The sequence below is a fragment of the Talpa europaea genome (assembly GCF_964194135.1).
Source record: "Talpa europaea genome assembly, chromosome: 12".
Lineage (NCBI taxonomy): Eukaryota > Metazoa > Chordata > Mammalia > Eulipotyphla > Talpidae > Talpa > Talpa europaea.
This window is the reverse complement of record NC_140079.1, coordinates 20,890,537-20,912,251: the sequence shown is the minus strand read 5'-3', so window position 1 is coordinate 20,912,251 and position 21,715 is coordinate 20,890,537. Positions and strand designations below refer to the sequence as shown.

Sequence of the window (21,715 nt, the reverse complement as noted above, 5' to 3'; positions counted from 1 at the left end):
CCTCTCCTCTGGAAGAGATTTAAAAGCAATAGATGGGATTATGATTATCTGGCACTCTTTGGTTTTCAGTTTAAAAGTTTAACAGTTGGTGGGCAGCTTAGGTGCCAGCCCCATGGAAGCTTTCATCTCTCAGTTGCCATTTCAAATTGCCCCAGCAACAGTGTTCTCCAGGAAGAAGGCAGCCTCAGATAATGGAATTCAAATAGAAACTCTGGCCTGTTGCTTACCCATGGACACTCAGCTGTCTGGAATCTTCCTTCCCTCTGGCCCTACAGCCCTTTACAGACAGCCTCAGTGAAGAAACTAAAGATCAAACAAGTCTAATCTCTGACCCCACACTGGCCACCTAGCAGAGTTCTGGCTTTAGGGCAAGGAGGATCTGAAGTGCTTCCTGTTGCTTTCAAACCCATGTTCATTCTCCACAGGGGGCTGCGGAGGCTATCCATCTGACATACCTCTCAGTTCCGCAGGGAGACTGAGACACTATTTAAGTCTTATTCCAACAGTTCTCAAATCATGTGGGTATTACCAAGCGTGCAATCATCATCTAAAAACTCAATTTTAAAGTTCTTTGGGAAAAATAAGAGGGGAACCTTTCCTCCTGTTTATGCTGAGATTTGCTTCTCTTCAATAGTGTAGCTATTGTGTCTTTCTTAATCTTTGGTGATTACGCTTTTAGTTTTTCACCTAGACTCCAATTTGCTCATAAATCTCTTCATTTTGCCTAATTTAAATGTCTTGGCCAACTTCATCTTTTAATAATGAGAAACAAAATTGGAGACTTAATGACTGGTAAGGAGAGAATTTTCATTTCATCTGGAATGAAAAGAGCTGTTGAAGGCATGTGCATGCTCTCAGACAAGCTGCCCCGGCCTTAGCTGGAAACTACCAAATGTGACTTGATACTATTACACACTTTTTCTACCCAGGATAATTCTCCAGTATGATTACTTGAAAATCCTTCAAATTTAGCCCTACTTAGACCCACCGGATTGCTATGTCTCTATTGATTAGCTGTGAACTATTAATTGAATTCAGGCCATCTGAGAAGCCCCCAGGTCCCTGGGGTGTCCCTCACATGCCCCCATCAGAGCCCAGACAAGTTACCCAGCTGCAATACACTTTTGCCTGAGCCATATAATGGGGGCCCCGAGACCACACAATCAGATAACTAGGCAGGAGGGTACTATTTCAGCACTTCCACCTGAGCAGACTTGAACTTAAAAGAGAAAAAAAAAAAAACTATACAAACTATAAAAACTTCTTCTCATACATTTACCTGTGGAGAAAGGTATCCACAGCATGGCTATGTTGCCTAGAATTCCCTCCTTGTCCCAGAGCTGAGAGGAAACACTAGCTGGGTAATTCCCTATGTGAAGAGAGGAGCTCTGGTTTCTTTTGCTTGCATAGAATATAGTGGGTTCTCTGATGGAGAGGCCTCTTGCTGCTGGATAGCATAATGGGAACTAGCTGGAGATAAACCAGCCTGTTTCTACTAGGGGCTCACTGGATGTAGAGAAAAAAGTCTCAGACTCTCCTGGGACCACCACTGAGGTGTGTCCCAGGCCATCCTTCCCCATCGGGTATCACATTTCTAAGAAGAATCCTACAGTTTCTCACTTAGTATTTAATCATATCTTGTCTTAGGTTAGAATGCTTTGTGCAATTAGACTTGGTTTTTACCATTTACACATTATAAATGCCTCCAGGGCAAGAATCTTGTTTTTTATTTGTTGTTGTTGTTGTTGTTTATTCATTTATTGATTGATAAATGAATCAGCAATTAATCTCATTATTCCAGCACCTACTATGCTAAGAACATGATGCAGGGCCTCCCCTGGTGGCGCGGGTGGTTGAGCGCCATGCTGTGAAGCTGTCCACAGCCTCTGCAGCACCAGTTTGTTCCAGGCCGGCCGGCGAGGGTCCCACATGGCGCGGCAGACCTCTCCTGTTGCGCCCACTGCTCCCCTCAGCAGTGCATTTCATCAGTCTGCCTGTTCTGTTCCCCCGCTTTATCTCTGGTGAGTCCTCTCACCCTCCCACACATCTGGCCTGTACCCCAGTTCTTGTATAAATAAATAAATCTTTAAAACAAACAAAAAAAAAAGAACACGATGCAAAGCTTATTTCTAGGGACTCCAGAGAAGTGTGGTACCTCATTTCTGCAATCCAGTATTTCACAATCTTTCCTGATAAGCTCAAGGCATGTGGAAAGTTAGCAAAGCAGGAGCACTCGGTAAGATCACAATGATTCAAAAACACAAAAGTGACTAGAAGCACATTTTAATGCATTCCTGATACTTACTGACTTTTCCTCTGCCCTTTTGGATTTTCCAAATTTTCTATAATGTATGTGTATTATCATTTATAAAAAATTAAATCTTAAGTGCATTACGTAATAATGCAGTTACAGAAATGTCACAAAATGAAATAGTTTCAGAGCTGGACGAGAGACCCAGGAAGTTCTTTTGGTTTCAAGTGCCTGTTGTCGTATGCCTTAGCATCTACAGAGAAATGTATACATGATAGATGTTGAAGGAACTTTTTTTTTTAACTATGTAATAATAAATGCTTATTAAGTATGAAGTTTGTTAGTTGAAGACATAATTCCTTGTCAGGTATTTTGTAATCTTATCTTTCATTATTAAATAAATCTCTTCTGTTATTTTGTTGCTGTGTTTCATATCTCTTCAACTGGATGTTTTGTGTTGTATATTCTTTCCTCCTTGCATTATAGTTAAATACATTTATCTCCTTTTTAAAATGAGAATTTGTAGGCCATACCTGACAGTCATCGGAGGTGAATGTTGGAATGAAAAGAACTACACTAAAAATAGACAAGATTTTAGAGATAAACAACTGCATTCAAGTCCTAGTCCCACGACTGACTTCTAAATTGTTGCCAGCTAAGAAAAAGAGTTTCCTTCTCTGTAACATGAGGAACATATTACCTCCCTATTATGAATATAAAAATAGCATAGATAAAACATACCACACTATCTGGCAATTACTCAGTGCTCATTAAAAATAACTATTACAATAGTTATAAATAATCATAGATTTTTAATGATAATATAAATATTGTTACATTACTCTTCTCAAATTACCACCATAGAGCCTCCCCGGTGGCGCAGCGGTTGAGCGCTGGGATACGAAGCTGCCCGCAGCCTCTGCAGCGCCGGTTCGATCCCCGGCTGCTCCCCGGCCACCGGAGGAGGGTCCCACATGGCGCGCAGACCTCTCCTGCCACCCGCTGCTCCCCTCAGCAGTGTACTTCGGTCCTTCTGCCTGCTCTGCTCCCCGCTCTGGCTCTGGTGAATTCTCTCACCCTCCCGCGCTTCTGACTGTACCCAGTGCTTGTATAAATAAATAAATAAATAAATCTTTAAAAATAAAAAAATAATAAAATTACCACCATACTAGTTCATCTAGTTCTGACTTCCCACCAAATGTAAGAATCTTCTCTAACATCCTTAATTTGTTAGGGTAACTCTGACATTAACCCGCATACTCACAGTAACAAGGAACATGCTGCTTTGTTTGAAAATTCTTCCTTTAACTGAGCTCTTTTCTGTATATCAGCAATATGTACAATTAGTTCTAGTGGCTGCACAGAATAAAAAGCCTACTTTCTTTTTCACATGACCTCATCCATCTTCATATCCCTCAGCTGATCCAAAAACCTCCCCCTTCCTGCCTCCAAAGGAAGCAGCTGCTGGTACAGGTTTATTGGCTTGAATTGTTTGACTTCTTGGATCCCAATGGCTTGGGTAAAATCCTGATGGTCGAGGTATGAACTGAAGTGGAGTGCTGACTGCTAAGGGGCCTTCTGGATTTACCGTTTAGGTGGGAAATATCTAGATGTATAAGGGCCTTACTTATACTTTTCCTAATCTAGATTTTTATCTCTGATCAGTACGTAGGATTCTCTCTGAAAGAAAAACCAGCAGCTGGATGCTTACAGCAACAACGAAATGAGTGTTCTGGCTATCGGTAGGTGCTATGTTCAGGCCATCAGATCTCATTGCTGTTAGTAATAATAAACACTCAGAAAACCTAGTCAAAACCCTTTGAGTAAAATTCTACCTCATAAATAATATATTTAGCATCTCTGATAATTTCTGAGCATTTATATTTTGTAGCTTGTTTCAAAAGTCAATTCAAATATTAGGGGTGAACAAAGTTATAGAATCAAAGTTATTTTTCTGTTCCAAGAGCAGAAAGCTAATAAAAACCCAGCACATACAGAATTCTGCTTGTGTTTTGTCCTTTTTTGTCCCTTCTTCCCGAGACGGCATTAGATGACAATATAATGGGAGCTATCCTGGCAAGGAAGACAGAAAGTACTGGGTTTGAATCTCTCCCTTTCACTATGGAAGATTTCCTTTCCACTAGCTGTGGAATTTGGGTGTATTATTTAACTGCCAGAAGTCTTCTTTTTCTCCCTTGAAAATAGCAATAATTAATTCAGAGGGTTATTAAGAGGATTAAATAAACAATTTGCAGTGTCTGGCCTTCTCCCTTTCTTTCTCTTTGATCTAAATACTAACACCTACCAAAATAACATTTTTGTAAACCCATCACAACTGTCTAGACTTCCCGGTATCATAATCAATCTGCATATAGAGCTATCATTTGTTGACCTTCAAACCATTAGGAATTTTTTTCACATTTTTAAAGCCAACTCTCAAGGGGATATTTTCAGTTTTGCTGGCCGGTAAAGAGGAAACTGCATTTGATTTTGATTACTTTGGTAAGGAAGATCACATTTGTTCTGTGCAAGTACCACTCTGACAGGCTTATATTGAAATAGATAGACCACACACCAAGTTTTGGTAATTTTATTTTGGAGCAGGAATCACTTTTTGAAGATAATGAGGAGAGAAGGGAGAAGGCTGATTGATTATTACAAAGCTGGTAGAGGAGTCAGGAGGTTGAATTCTTCTAACCTTTATAAAAGGCATGTAGACAGCTGGAAGAAGCATACCTGCTGATTGGAACTAACTCCCCATCAGCAGATGAATATTATCAACCTGAGCTCGCCACTAGGTTCATGCCCAGTAAAATAAATGAAGTCATGTTTTTGCCTGGTGTAAATTATTAAGTTGTTGTATGCAAGGTTGCTTTAAATCAAGGGTGTATTAGCATATTCCTGTCACTCAGTTTCATACCTGCAGCATTTTTATGTACATTTGCTCTCAGTTGAATTTGCCTCATTCATTCATGGGAACCAAATATGTGCAAGGAATCTTATGCACTATGAAAGAATAAGTAATGGAAAAGGCATTTTCTCTTCACTTTAGGAGCCTTACTCGGCTAGATTGGAATAAGGGGCAAAACTATGTGTCAAGTACATATAATTTAATGTAGATATAATTCAAAGTGATAAGGGCCATAAAGAAAGGTTGGGAATGTTCAAGAGGCAAGATTGTTTCCTTCCTCCCTTGGGGGATGAGGATCATAGAAGACTTCACACATGACATGATTTTTTAGCTGGTTCTTAAATACGGGTTGGCTTGGGCAATGTAGAGATGAACAGGATGGGCATTCCAGGAAGAGGGAAACGCTAAAGCAAAGACAGAGAAGACAAGCATTGGACAAATAGGATACATAGAAAGTAGCTGTGTGAAGGAAGGTGAGTGAGAAAAGTGTCAGAAGGTGGAAAGACCAAGCAGGGACTGGATCAGGCAGGTCCTTTAATCCTCGAAAAATAATGGCAGTCTCAGCAGATCGGCTGCTTAATTGAAACAAAGGAACTGTTTCTGAGTTCTATAGATTACCCGCCAACCGAACCACTCAAATGTTGACAGTATCATTGTCTGACCTCTTTGAAAATTGTTTTCTGCCGAAAATGGACAAGTTACTGATAAGCATGGAGTATAAATGAAAGTCAGCCTGCATTGCTCTTGTACGTAGCGACTGTTTAATAACACTATCAGCAGAGCCTCTGGTCTGGCCATTTAATGCTAGAGGAACTTGACTTTGCAGGAAAGAGTTAAGGAGTCAGCTCAGGCATCTTATCACTCACCTGGGAATGGAGGAAAAAAACACCTTTTACTTCATGCATCTACATATACATTTGGCTTAGAAATAAATTACATCAAAGACCACTCGTTGAGAACTAAGCCACTCAAAGCCTGAATACTAAACCCAGCAATGTTATCCAGAAGCACGGAAAAAGGCTGAAGTGATAATGGAGGGTGTTTTCTTTCTTTTGAAATGGATGTAAGGAGCACCGACAATAACCTGCAGGTCTGTACTAACCACGTGTGTACACACACACACACACACACACCAATTTAACTTATATAAAAAGGGAGGAAAAGCAGCAAAACGAAATTACTTCAGGTCTCTCCGTATAGAACTATTTTTCATCTGATCCTCTTGAAGCTAGATTTTAAAGTCCTGTCACATCGGAGCATCTGGCACACACACTTTCTTTCAGTAGTATCGCTTGTGCTATTTACCTACTTGTAACTTCTCTTCTTTGACCTTCACATTTGACCAAGTTCTGGCGATTTAAACTGCTTTCCTATGCCCACTCGGTGCTATAGGATTACTGACGATGTGGAAATGGAAGTTACATTCTGTTATTTTTAATGGAAAAGCTACTAAGAATCTAATCAGAACAATCCAAGTAGAATAACTTCCCAGGCAGACTCCTTGTGCTATGGGTAACCAGAGGGCTTAATGGACCAAAAAGGAAAATGGTTCTAAATGTTCCTGTACATCAAAAATTCAGGGTTTTAGGCCTGTATTAATTTTTCACACTCGCAGTTTTGTATTCACACTCCTTTGCCCCAATTTAAGACATGTTTGATCTTTTTTTTTTTTCTTAAGAGCTCATAATCCACCTCAGACTATTTCATTGCTCATTTCAGTTCAGCTTTCTGTATTTTTAGGGCTAGGCTCTTTGTCTCTGCAGGTAATCCCACTAATGCAACTTAAAAGAAGCCCAGGACTGAGACAGTGATGAAAATCTCTGAACAGTGTTGTCAGCAAGCAGGAAGAAGCATCATAGGGGAGAAGTCAGAATCCCCCAAAAAGGAATGCTGAGGGTAAAAACAAAACAAGGGTGTCAATCAGTCATCTTTTGTCAGAAGAGCGCTGAATTCATCAACATGAATTAACCATATTTCACTCCAAGGGAAATCTTGGTATTCTAGACATCAACAAAATCTTGGTTTTCTAAACATCAAAAACAAACAAACAAACAAAAAAGCAAAAAATTAACAACCCAAAGGCACCAACAGTTCTATTTCTTCCACTCAGTTTATCTCAAATATCTAGCAATTTTAGCCCCTCGGAATCTCTACGTGGTTTATATTTGAAATCATTGACTCGAGCGCTTTGTTATTTTGTGCAGTATGTTCATTGTCTCTTACAGGTAAATTTTGTCTTCCCAGAGACCAGATCATTTCTTATACTTGGTCATTACTTCCCATGGAATCTAACGTGGCGCTGAGGGCTAGGAAATCCCTTCTCAAGGTCATATCATGGAGCTATGAAAAAGCCCCTGCAGTACGAGAGATCTTTTGATCCCTGCTCTCTTCTTAACTTCGCCGATACTGTCAAGGGAGAGCATGACATTGGGCACAGGCCATGTGGGTAAGGCTCTTTAATTTCCTAGCAGGTGGGTCATTGCACTTAATTGTTTGACCTCCAGTATCCTCTACACAGTCTAATCTGTAAGTGGGGTCAAGTCCTCAGACCCAGCATCAGTCACAACGTACCGCTCCCTGGCACGCTTCAGTAAATCTAGCCAGTGAAATATTTGGATGCATGCTCTTAGCTAAGAGATGGGCAGAGTGCATGGAGGATTTCTTCATGCCTGTTTTGGGTACTCAGCTCTTTTGCTGTGTCTGATCAGAGAGGTGGTTTCCACTTGCTTGCCTGCTTGCTCTCAGCACTAGCTCTGCTACAAATTGTTTAATGGTAACATTGTCTCATTCATTTTTCAGATTCAGAAATTAGTATGAAATTACTGAAATTTGGGTGATTATGTGCAGCTGGTAGTGACAGAACTACTCGCTGGCCCTTCAATGGGGTTATTGACACCTTCAGTTCTGAGGCACAGAGGATGGCCAGGTCGTCAGCCCCCAAGGGTGCTTTCTGTTGGGGTGATGGTAGGGGACTTGCCGGTAGGGAGAATGTCACGTTTCACAAAAGGGCAAGAGACGTTTATTTTCTCTCATTGAGATGGCCCCATAGGAAGCACTAGCTTAAAGCAAAATCTTTATGAAAGAATTCCTTTGATTTTTCCAAACAGGACTCTTTGTTATTATCCCAAGAGAGCTGACAACCAGCGAGGGAATCAAATCTCCCTTATCATTTCCAGACTCTCTTACCTTGCTGCACACACCCCATTGGTGGGAAGCCCACAAATGTTCTCTCAAGCTTTACTCCAACTACCAAACTGCAGGGTCTGAAATGCCCAGCTCTTTCTGGCCCCATGTATTTGACTCCTGTACCATGGGGAAGTCCCCCTTGGATTCCGAAAGAAAATTAAACTCCTTGGAATCCAAAACTAATAAATGTTCACAGAGTGGGCCCAGGGGGATTGGTTATCATGATATTTTGGTCTCACCTAACCAATAAGAGGGCGGCTGGCAAGTTCCCAGGATGAATGTTCTCCTATGAGCATTGGATTAGAGGAAGCCAAAAGATTTTCGGCCATCTACATGCTCAACTTACACCCCACCTGGGTTCTGAGGTAGAGATCTTGTGACGGATGGGGCCCTAAAAGGCAATTAAAAGAAATAAAGCAAAGTATTATATTTTAATTGATGTAATCTTCAAACTCCCAGTGGAATCTGGGGTGATATCTGACTAGAGTTACCCTAGGTATCAATAGATGGCTATTCTGTGAAAGTGCATTTAGGAAGACAAAACCCTCCCGACTTCATTAACATGTGTATCCATGGGGGGGGGGGTGATGGGGGGAGGGGGTTGCCTCCGACTCCCAGTACTACGAATGGAAAGAAGCCACCTAGACTTTCCTGAGACGTGAAAAGAGAGCTGAAGGGGTGGAGAGAGGGAGAAAAAGAGAAGGGCAGGTGGAGGGGAAGACACAAAGTGGGTTGATATTTTTATTTGCTTTTAGAGCTCCTGGCTATGAGACACACCCATCCATTCTTTCCAAACCCAAACAGTTTTCACCCATCACTAACATTTCAGGGTTTGTTTCTGTTTTATTGTAAATATTCCAGTTGAAGAAAGACAAACAGACAAGAAAAAACTGCTTTATACAGTATACAGAGTCAGATAGAAAATACAGCATGGAAAAGAAAGCCAACAACCAACAGATAAAAGTGGAGACAAACCAAGGAGGAGAACTAGCTGGCTGTGACCTCACTCACCAGCTGGACTGAGGTGCAGCAATGGTCTCAGCAGCTAACAGAAACTGTAGTGTTGTCAGTCTTATCTTTGTCCACACGGTGAAAGAAAGACTGGATAAATGATTCATGGGGACATTTATTTCACTAATCCATTAAAAAAAAAGTTTGCTATTGATCAACATATCCTGCTCATAAAAACGAGTTTGTTTGTTTTTTCTTTTAAAAAAGCAACTCTTTCTGCCCCAAATGTGATCCAACTAGAGGGACCACTTGTCAGTAGCAAGGGATGGAGCTGTGGGTTGGAGCAGTGTGGCACCATTAGGGTCTGCAGTCAACTGACCTTCCGGTGCCCTTCCCCACCAAATCCACGTTCTTCCAAGAGGCTTGAGGCAAGGTTTAAAAAAATACTCAGGTCCGGCACAGTTTGCCATCATTTGATGGTTAAAGAGGAAAAAGGATTCAAATTCATGAGAGAGAAGAGGTCAGCCTAGGACAAAATCAACATCCTTTATAGAAATAATCAGAGTGCTGTTTGGCCCCCAGGAAGGCAGCTCCAACTAATTGTCCTGGCACAAAGAGGATGCTGATATGATACTCAAATGGCAAAAACATGGAACTAAGCTCATCATTTCCCCAAGGTGTCTTTATTTCCAGAACAGAAATAATGTGAGAACAGTGGAGGAGTAATTCAATGTGGAGGTGGAGGTGGTGATGAAGGTGGTATTAGGGGCTATTTCTCTCTCCCTCTGAATTTTCGAAGTGTACAATCAGAAATTGCATAGAATTTGTTTTCCATCAGAAAATGAAAACTCTCTGTGTGTGAAACTCCCAATTGGTGAAGCCAAGCAAAGGTCAAGCAGCTGTTGGGATGCCTCCCCCTCCTATTAGATGAGCGCTCCAAACTCCAGGCCCTGCAAAAATCCCACAAGGAGAGCAGTCACGAGCAGTCATCCCAGAGCCTGGAAAACATCAGTAACTGATTTTGTAGATGGAAGAGAAGTTAAACGCTTTACCTAGAGTCACACAAGTTGGGGGTATTTCTGCCCATGCTGAGGTTAGGACTCAAGAGTTTCTAGTTCCCAGGCCTGTGGCTAGGCAATGAGACTTTCCATCTCTCTCCCAGGAACCTGGCAAATTCTTAATTACTTAAGGTCTTTCCACTTAATAAACACATATGCACACACACAAACACACACACACATACTGGCACCCAGGTTTCACATCTAATAGCAAGAAATCACCCAATCTGTGATAGCCTTAGGGTGCGGGTGGGGGGGGGGTCGGTGGGGAGGTCCAGTTTTATAGGCAGCTACTGAGTTTGGTTAAAAAGAGATGCAGGTGACAAAGTATGCACCACACCCACAGGTAGCCCTGTTCTTCCTCCCCTGTGGACAGCACGTTCAATGTGAAGCCAAGGCCATGGTATGGGAAACTGTCTCTACCCGGCTCTCCTGTATCCACAGGGCCCCAGGATCCTTTGTGCATTTTGCACCCCTCCCCTATCTTTCGTCTTCAGCGATGACATTCACAAAAGGCCAACTCAAACCCAACAATAGTGAAAGTCAGAAAGAGAAAGAGAAGGGACAGACATGTTAACCCCTGAAAACCCAGGCATTTCAAGGTCTCTGAGTTAATTGGTTTTTGGCATTTTAAAAATTACTTGAATGGACTTTTATTTGAAACTCTCCACCATATTCTCCCCAAGACCCTTCTATGTTTTCCAGTGCCCCCGATCAGCACATAAAAGGAGAGTTCAGCACCTGAAATCTGATGCACTGGCAGCGGTCCATAGCCTAAAGTTTAGGAAAAAGGAACAGGGATAATTTAGACTTTCATTCCCTAGTCCAGTCTCCCCCACCCCCCATCCCGCCCCCCAACAAAACAAAACAAATGAATAGAATCGCAAAGACAACAAAGAAGAAAAAAGGGGGTCAGAAAAGGGAAAAGAAAAGAAAAGAACATTCCACAGAGCTATAGGAATCCAGAAAAGAAAAGCTTCCCTGTTGAGTTTAATTTTTTTTTTTTTTCCTGTAAGAACCAGACCCAGGGTACAAGAGCCCCTTCTCAGGGGGGAAATTCGACTGATGATCCCACCAATTCACTGCACCTGTCTGGGCAGGGCCCTCCACCCCAGACTGTTATTATGGCCCGAGGGAAAGCCCCTCCGGGAGATGAGTCCATGTGGCCGGGGGGAGAGTGTCCCTTCACCCCTGGGGTGCAACGTCTCTGGGTGGGCCGAGAGCCCTGACCCGGGCGCTGTCTCTGGCTGGGGCGTCAGGCTCTTTGACCTTTTTGTCAAGTTACTGGATCCCAAATCCGCAGGGAAGTGTGGACGCTGTACAAGTCCGGGCTCCCGGCTGACAGCGGCGCCTGCCCAGCCGCTCTCACCTCCCCACCTGGCCGCCAAGTGTCCCGAGCGCCGCGCTCCTGCTACTCGGGCTCGCTGCTGTTGGTGGTCTTGTCCCACTCCAGGCTCTCCTCGCTGCGGGCGGGCGAAGGCCGGGCCCTCAGGCCCTGGAACCGGCGGCACTCGGGGCAGACGCGGATGTGTGTGCACCCGCGGGCCACCAGGGCGGCCTCCTGGGCCAGTCTCTGCGCCAGCTGATCCGGGTCCCCGGCCCCGCACAGTTTGCCATTGCTGAGCGTCACCGTGCCCCTGGGCCGGCGCTCCTCGGGGATGGGGGGTCGGGGCGGTGGCACCCCAGTGCGCCGCCGGCGGGGGTGGGCACTGTCCTGACACAGGATGATGCTGCGCAGCTCCGTCACCATCTCCTGGCAGACAGACACCTGCAGGAAGGGAGATCACAGGTCAACTCTCAGAACCTGCCCTGCCACCCCTTGAGAGTCTGTTGGGGGGGGGGGTGTGGAGGGAGGAGGCTGGTGGGGGTGATTAAGGGGCTGTGGGACACAGAAGCATATCAGTTTAGGTATGGAGATTACCTGAAGGCCTTTCGATCCATCTCCTCCCCCATACAATAATGTTCAAAGCCCTACAAATGGGCTGTCTAATCTTTCTTGTCTCACCTTCAGAGACAAAGGCAGCAGGGGGTGGAAAAAGAGCCCATGCCATTTTTGTATATTTCTGTTCAATGCTGCTTCTTTCTACTGACTTAACAATTCCTCTTCCTGCAAATTTCATCCATTGATCCCAGTTAAATTTGGACCTCGAAGTCTAGGAAATCAGCTATCCCTGTCTTGCATCACAGTCTTTTAAGTGTTCGAAAAAGCTACCATGTCTCCATCAACAGTCTGCCCAGGCTACAGATGCTCATTTCTTTTAATGAACTGGCCAGGGCTGCAAAGGATGCATTCTAATAATTACCTGTAACAACAAAAACAAAAGCAACCACGATTCCTACTCTACAGTCTCCTAATAGGAAACCTGTGGGTCCAGGTGTTTCAGAATATTTAGGATTCCAGAAAGGTAATACAATCTATTGTCATCACACCCTGGGGCATCTGGGGCAGAACTGATATTCAGACATGAGTATCTGTAGCAAAATGTATGCAAATTGGCACCGAGTGAGGTACCTCACTGAAGTTCAAGCCAAGTATGATGGCCAGATGCATTTACAACAAATTTACAAAAAAACTTGAAACTTTCCTACAGAATTGGGGATTAAAAATAATGAATTTATACTATTAATACTGTATTACACCTATTTCATAGATGTGGAATGGGAGACTCAGAGAAGTTATATATTCTGCTAAAAATTACTTGGCTAACAAATAGCTGACCTGGAATTTGAAACCACACATATTTCCTTCAAGAGCATGCAGTTCTCTGCTCTTTTGGAAAGGACACTTTCTCTGAAAATGATGGGAGAAGCCCATCGTGTTCTTCATGTTCTTTCTTCCAGTCTTTCGGTTCTATTGACAGGATAGCTGATAGTCTTTATCTTTGTTTCAGCTCTTGGCAGTACTTTACTCCCTCACTGAGTTCTTTAAGGTCTATCTAGACAAGGGATAAACTCTTAAGTGAATAACCAAACGTACACAGATTCTCTACTTGAAGCAGCTACAGAGTTAGGATTAAGGCCTAAGTTAGCAAAGACTGTAGGCAAGTCACGGAACTTCTCTGTGCTCTAATAATAACTACAAGTACCTAAGCAACAGCATTTGCCTGATTCCTTGCCTGTGACAAGAATATAACAACCCATCTTTTTTGACTGTCAATTGTGTATATCAAGAACTGTGCTTTGCAGTGGAAATGCAGAGTTAGAAGACACCGTCCTTATTTTAAGGCAATGCAAATGTCTACTAGCCAAGCTGATACAAAAATGTTTGTATTACAGTGAACGAGTGCTCCATGCACAGATTATAATGGTGATGGAAGCGAGGAGGGATGGCCGACCTGACTGGTCCAGTGGAGAAGGCAATAGAACGGGGGAACTGTGAACTGAACTGTGTCTTATACAATAAGTAGCATTACTACCTAAGGAGTAGACAAAGGGAGAAGGCGAGTAACGCTGGAGAAAGAAGTAGGAAGGGAACCAGGTAACACAGGGAGGAGCTTATGGAAGGAACCATCCACTGTACCAGAGGGCACATTGAGGTTCGATAAGGCCCAATGGGTTCTCTTAGTTTTTGCCCATTGGGACAGGTCAGATCTCTTAGCAGTGGCCTTCCAGAGCAGGGGTGGAGAGAAGCCAGGCTGTCTGGAGTGAGGACTGAATGAGAGGTGAGAGGAACAGATTAGATCACTTTGGTTTGGAAGAGGGCAAGGACTGGGCAAGAATAACAGTAATATTGCTATGATTTTAAAATATGGAATGAGCTTGGGCATCTTTTGGGGTTTCGGGGAGAGGACAGGTGGACAAGGTGAAGGGGAGAAACAGGATAGTCCCAGAGTAGCTGAGGAAAGATGGGGTCAAGGCAGGCACGTCTCCCGAGCTGCAGGGATGGCTGCAACTATGGGTAAATTTATTGGTGGGGTTTTTCATCTGACTTCTTGATGAGGTGGGAGGTAAAATTAGCCTCTACACCTTAAAGGGCAAAGGGCACGAGGAGTGGGTGATGGTGTGGAAGTCCTATGGGGAGGAGGCTGAGCACAGGAGAGAAAGGACTAGCAGGCAGTGTTGTATCTCAAGACCCTGGGAGCCTGGACTCCATGGATTCACAGCGCAGCACACAGTTATGGATGCTTATGAGCTGTGTCTCCAGTGTCGATGAGGGAAGGAGGTTTTAGGAAGATCCAGAGTTGGGAGATAGAGCTAGAGGTCAACGTACTTAAGCAATCTAATAACACAATTGGCACGTAAGGCTTTGGGCCTTCTTTCACACAGAATGGAAGAAGGCCGGAACATGTCCCTTCTTCTCAGACTCTTCAGTCTGAGCTTCTAAGTCACCAGTTTGGGAATTAAACTTATTTAAAATCCCTGAGAAAGATGTGGCTCTTGGGCTCACGTGTATTAGGATATAGCAAAACATCTTTATGTATAAGGCAAAAAAAAAAACAAAACACTGAAAATGGAAGCGCTAAAGTCATCATTTCCACTTATAAATAATTCAGTATTGTCACTGGTTTTCTTTTATCAAACAAACTATGTCTTAAGTTGTATAAGACACCATAGTTTATAAAATATTTTCCATATATTTATTTGCCAGGCTGCTTCGAAGAAGAACCTGAAGCCCACAGACGTTAAGTGGCCTTTCGGTGGCTGCATTAGTAAGTGGTGGGGCCTTGCTCGGGTCTCCTGTCCCAGAGAGTGGCGTTCTCTTCACTGCATTGACCTGTCTTGCCTGACAATTTGTCTGAAATGACTTTGTATGTGCCTGAGCCCGTGAACTCTGCCCGTTGTGCCAACACTACAGTTTGTACCCCTTTGCAGGTTTACCTCAGTAGCTTCTGAGTGTCGAAGAGTCCATAAAAACTCCAACATAGCCATAAAAATGGCCACAATTAAGCCACAAATAAGAACCACGAAGATTCCGCCAATATTCTCCATTCCCAGTCCTATATATAAAAAAATAATAATAAAAAAACAGTGTAAAGATTAGAAGCTGTAGTCATTGCACCAAAAATGTTGGAATGTTAGTCCTGTAGAAGTTCTGGACACATACTTCTTGAAAAGCTAGAATTATTCCTTTGAAAAAAATGCAGCATAGTTAGAGTAAAAGGCAGGGGAGGGGTCAAGCTGCAAATGGAGGAGATGGTGAGAAGTCCTGGGAGTGAGTGGCGAGAGTCATCTTAAGAAAGGGGTTCGGGCCTCCCCAGTGGCGCAGCGGTTGAGCGCTGGGCTGCGAAGCTGCCTGCAGTCTCTGCAGCGCCGGTTCAATCCCCGGCTGCCGGGCGAGAGTCCCACATGGCGCGCAGACCTCTCCTGCCGCCCGCTGCTCCCCTCAGCAGTGTACTTCGTCAGTCTGCCTGCTCTGCTCTCCCCTCTGGCTCTGGTGAATTCTCTCACCTTCTCGCGCTTCTGACTGTACCCAGTGCTTGTATAAATAAATAAATTAAAAAAAAAGGGGTTCAGGCAAATGTTATTTAGCCTAGAGAGACATGACACCAACATCTGTAAGTTCTAGCAGCTTCATACAAATTTTAGTCATCATCCTAATGTGTTTGCGTGATAAGCAATTGTTTTAACAAAACCACAGCTAGGATAAATAATGTTTACTTATCTGTGTCAACACATTCCTAAAATACTCATCTAGAAGGCAAATCTTTTCTTTCTTTTTAAATTTTATTTTATTATGATTTGCCTTCTTTTTTTCCCCATTGTGATAGCATAGGTTTACAATACTGTCTATGGTTTAGGGGAACAGGTGCACCCCCCTAAGATGTGTCACCACAGCACACCCAGCCCCACCAGAGTCACACTTATATTCCTTTACCCAAGAACACGGGGGCCCCTCTCTCCTTTGTTCCTACCCCCAACAAGCCTCCCCATCTGTAGCCTCAATTCTGCAGTCACATTTCCAGAGCTTGTTTTGGTTTAGCTCTGTCAGTTCCTTTGTTTTGTTTCTCCATGTTCCACATAGGAGTGAAATCACCCAGCATTTGTCTTTCTCAGAAGGTAATTTTTTTCGTCCCACCAAACCAGTAGCTCCCCACACCTGGGAGAACCACCTGGGAACCTGTTAAAAATAAAGAATCCCCATCCTTGCCCCACCATTTTGAATCAATAGCTCTGGAGATGGGGCCCAGGTTTGAAAGACCTTTCACAGGTGACTCCTTTCCAGCCTTGCCTAAAATTAGTTTGCAAATTGGTATTTTTGGAAGCATTATACCTGACAGTAAGTGCCCGGGAGTCAGACTTAGGTTCTGGTTGTATTCCTGGCTTATGGTACACATTCAGCAGCTACTTGTAGGATGCTATGGTGGTTTCATTTTCCGCTGTGCCAAGCATTGAGTTTAGCTAGGTAAGTGAGTGGCTTTTTTTGGCGGTGGGGGGTAGGCAACAGAGAAATCCAAATTTTAGGGGCGAGTCATAAACACGTGAAACCTTGATTCAACAGGAGTCAGAGTCATAAATAAAAGTCATCTCTTATCCACGCAGAGGGTAGCTTCCGTCCTGGGCTACTCTGGACTAGCACATGTGAATACTTGTTGCATCAGCTGTGTTGCCATGAGATTATGTCGTGTGGGTGTCACAGAAAACCAGAAATCTGACCTTATTTTCTGCACCTTGGAAAGCCGGGCAACTAGTACTGCTTAGCTATTCAAGAAGCCTTGGGTTGTCCCTCACAAAGCCTCAGGTGGATGTCTGTTGATTATGGGGTTTGTTTTTAAAATAACACAGCATGGTACAGTGCTGTCCACAGCAGCAGTCTGCTAGCATAGGTCCGAGGGCTCACATAATGAGCTCTGTACTACAGCCTACACACAGATAGCTCTGTACTACCTGTGTGAAGGCAAGGGCTTCTGTTTTGAATAAGCAAAGATAGGGGATTATCCAAAAACTCAATTCTATAATTGGAATAGATTTTTACTTCCAGGAGGAAGGCGCTTGCAGTTCATTTGAACACCTGTTTCTCTAACCTGGAACCCTTTGGGGAGAAGGCTTTTGACCACAGGAGCTCATGATTCATAGGAATCTGGGGTGTGTGTGTGTGTGTGTGTGTGTGTGTGTGTGTGTGTGTGGCAGGGGAAGCAAAGGAGACCCTAAGAGAAACTACACCAAGGATCTAGTTGGAGTATGCTGGCAGATGCTCCAGTCACAGGCTTAGGGGTAGTGAGAACTGGGGAACTGGGATGTGCATTTGAAACCACGGATGAACTCGTTTCTCCAGTCAGGATTCAGGGGAGGCCGGATGGAGAACCCCAGTGCCAGGGAAGTGACTGGTGATACTAGTGGTATCCATCTGCTTGGATAAAGGGGGGCCCCCAGGGGGTCTCCAAGTGACCACCAAGGCATTATGAAACTCTCCTACCATTTCTTACTAACAGGGATAGTTCTGCCTGGCATAGAAAGTAGCACTAAGATCCCCTCGAAGGACCTCTGCCTGCTTGTGTGTTTCAGCAGAAGAGGTCTTCTGTCCCTTCACCAGGTCCCATTCTGTCATCCAGGTACCACCTGTCTTCCTCCAATTTTCTCCTCCCCACTGGCTCTTTCCCTCAGCACAGACAGGCACTCACATTTCTTACTCCTTAAAGGAAAATTAAAAACCCTCCTTCCTCTCTCTGACACTGTTTAGTGAACAGTCCTGTTCTCTCTCCCCTGGCCCAGCTTTTAGATGTAGTTGTTTATAACAGAACTCTTTCAAGATATTCTAAGGAGGTTCATCTCACAGGAAAGCAAGTAGAAGAAAATGCACCCACAAGGCATGTTAAATGCATTTAAAAATTTTGTTTCTGGTCTGAGCAGAAAGAAATAGTTAATTTGTAATTGGCTGATTTCTCAGCTATCACAGTGCATACAAAAAATGTCTGGAAGATGAGAAAAATCTAACCCAAAAATTTGTTTCTAAATGCAATGAAGTTTTTATGACTATTAAATTTAAAAATTAATGAAGTTGAAACAATGTTGCATTTTGGAGATATTTAATTAAACATATCTTAATTTAATTTTGCAGTTTTCTCTTGGCATTTTGTAGCTAATAATATTTCTCAGACCTTGAACATAATTTTGGATGCTTGAAAAGCTTTTAGGCCCTAGGTATTGTCTGTGGTATCTGAAGGCTAAAGTGATCTTCTGAATTCACTTTTGTTCTTCCAATTCACAACTCATACCATGCAATTTTGTCTTGCGCCACTAAAGCCACCTCAACTCATCAAGGTCACCAATGAACATTTACTTTCTAACCTATTGGACATTTTCCTGTCCTGATCTCAAGAGCCCTCTTGGAGCACTTGAAGTTGTCAACCACGCCCCCTTCTTGGCTTCTGATAAAGCCACTGATCTCTGTTCCCTTCTAATCTTTTCAATTGCCTTGACTTGCACTGGGGCATGTTCTCTCATCATTTTCCTGCTTTTGGTGTCTAGCCTCTCCCCCATACACTGGCTATCAGGTAGGTCCTGCTGATTTTACCTCCTAAATACATGTTAATTTCTTACTCTTTCTATCTCTCCTACCACTTCCCTAGCTCAGGTCCCCACCATCTCTTGCTTGGACAGCTGCAGTAGCCTCCCAAATGTCTTCCTGCTAGTAGCTGTGGTTCCTCAGCAAGTCCTCCACAGACTTGCCTGAATGACCTTTCTGAAATGCAAAATCTCAGGTGACAGAAATGTTGATCCCTGCTCTGACTTTCTGTACCTTTCCTCCTGTGTTAAAACCTCTGCTGAAACCCACTTCACCTCCCAGACACACCTGGCTAACCCCATCCTCTCTTTTAAGATTTAGCTCCAGAGTGTGGGTCTGCTAATCCTAAGTGGCCTGTTCAACCACCATTTTTGTTACCTATGGTTCTGCATTCCCATACAAGGTCAGAACTGCCTGGTCAATTAGTTACAGGAACCCAAGCCTACAAGGTGCCTTTCAAATCAATCAAAAGCAAAACTCTTGATCACCCTGGGATGAGTATGCATCACGATTTATGACTGGGAACGCCTGGGGAGGAGGGGCCATTGACTGATGTATGACAAGGGACCCCAGAAGCTGATAAGTGGAACACCTTGATAAGATTGAAACCATGGCTGGGGAAGTAGGGCTTGATTTCAATCTCAATACTAAGTCAGCAAGCAGATGAGAAGTGCCCGGGGTGGGGCAGACTCACAACCCCTGATACTATAGACGACATAGCACATTTTCTAATTTCACCCCTCCCCTTACTCTTTGTCCACCTTCCCCACACAACTGATGCTGCTTGATTATTGTAAGAATAAAAAGGCCAGGATCTTGCCTTTTTTGGCAGCATCCTATATTATACATCTTGCTACTTGACTCCCGTTTGCCAGTACGTTGCTGTCAGTATAACACAGGAGTCACTTCCTCTAGGCTGCCTTGTCTTGTCCACATGAACCTGCCCCTGCTAGATGTACTGATTTTGTGTTTCACTGATAATGCATCATGAGTCACTTGCATAAAATATTTGTTTAATTTTAACAATGCTTCAGTCAATGACGGACTGCACCCTAGGTGGGTGGTAGGCTGCAACATCTATGTTTGTGTATTTCTCTACCGTGTCCCTACAAAAAGATGAAACTGCCTAATAATGCATTTCTGAGAATGCATCTGCAATAAGTGACACATGACCGACCTGGATTTCCCACTAGACTCTGAGTTCCTTGAGAAGAGCCATGTCTTATTCAACTCCGTAACCTCCTGTTGCCTGGCCCAGAATTAGAGCCCAATAAATACTGAAAGAATGAGCAGAATGAAAAAGGATAGAGACATCCCAGAGATAGAAGCCCGTATTATCAAAAGCTTTGGATTCATACTGTGATATGGATAATTCCTAATTAAATTTTGTTTGAAATAATAGTAAAGTGTGACAGCTCTTGTTGAGGACACCCAGCTTAGTCACAAAGGCAGATGGCCCAGGCTGAACTGGTGTCTGGCCAGAGCGGGACTGACGGGCAGTGACATGAATAATCTACAAGGAGAACTGACTGTGCTGGGTCCTGGGTGGGTTTTGGGGCAGACAGGAAGGGTTATAAAGGGACACATGATCTGTGCTGGCATCATTTTGATTCAATCAAGGAGGGCTTCTTGGAGGAGCTGAGGTTTAACAGGATGCTGGTGGAAACTGTGAGTCACTCAAGCAACCCCCAACCTTCCTCTCCCAGCTTCTCACATTTCGGCACCTTTATCATGGGTGCTGATTCTTGGGCTGGGTGGCCTCCTCCCCTGAGGAGCGAGGCCTTTATACCACTCGTGCCTTGAGGAACTTATTGGAAAGTGGAAGCAAGAATAGATTGCTGGCAGAGTGAGAGTTGAGAAACAGATGGAGCGGGGAGCAAGCGGTGGGAGAGCACAGCAGTTGCATTTAACACCGTCATCAGTCATTCTCCTAGAAGGCAAATGCCTTCCCCAGCACATGGCTGTTACTCAGAAGGAGTCTTTGGTGTGGATTCCCTCCAGCCACAAGGCCCCCTCTGGGCTCACAGATGCCCCAGCACTTGCAAGGGGAAGCCATGAATTCATGCCTTCCCTTCCGTTCTTCAGAGAGAACCACACAGAAGCCATCAACACAGATGGGCCTCAAACTAGGATTTGCTCCCAACATTTGAGCCTCACTACATCCCAGCAATCAGACTGCATCAACTGAAATTGAATCGAGGTCTCCCCACACACACACCTGAATGGTAAAATACTAAGTTCGATGTCACACACAGACTGACCACAAATTCAAATGTTAGCAGATAAATCCAAAGCAATAACTTTCTTTATCGCTAGTATTACAGAGGGCAGAAGCAACCTAAGAGTGTAAGTTTGAATAGATTAGAATCTCCATCCATCCACCCACCCACTGGTTCTGCCTTCAATTCTGATGAGCAAATAATCACTCATTGGATTCAAGGACACATATGTCTCAGATCTTAAAACCCTTGCGTGTCTCCAGGTAACACTGCAAACTCTGAACTGAGATGCAGGGACATGCCTTTTGAACAAGGGGTGAGTACAGTCTGGAAGACAGAGACAGAGGTCGCAGAAGCCAAGGAGGCAGACATAGAGAGGACAGACTGGTGCCACTGTCTCATCAAGGGACAGCGGGGCTCCTTGATGCCAGGCAACAAGTCTTTCTTGCGAAGCTTCCATGAGCTGATCTCTGTGCTAGCTGCTGAAGCTCTGGGCAATGTGCCACGCTAAAAACATTTGACAAGAATGAGAATTCTTTGACCAATATGACTTTCCAGCAATTTCTATTTCAGAGTCATATTCACTTACATCCATGCAAATATATTAAATGGTCCCACTAACACAGACTCATTTGTTGTAAATAGCAACTCTGTGTGCCCACGTGTGAGCTGACCGGTGTGACCTTCCCAGAAAAT

The 21,715-nt window shown here is 43.8% G+C and overlaps 1 protein-coding gene across 1 annotated transcript in view; it reads right to left on the bottom strand.

Annotated features, from left to right (window-relative positions):
* Positions 1-11,768: 11,768 nt before the first annotated feature.
* Positions 11,769-21,715, bottom strand: part of GRIK4 (glutamate ionotropic receptor kainate type subunit 4) — a gene marked incomplete at both ends in the record, with an annotated part of 271,471 nt that continues 261,524 nt past the window's right edge. Inside the window, 2 exons of the mRNA XM_084249559.1 lie at positions 11,769-12,125; positions 15,176-15,294. Coding sequence (XP_084105685.1) covers positions 11,769-12,125; positions 15,176-15,294 — 476 coding nt within the window. The remainder of the gene's footprint in view (positions 12,126-15,175; positions 15,295-21,715) is intronic.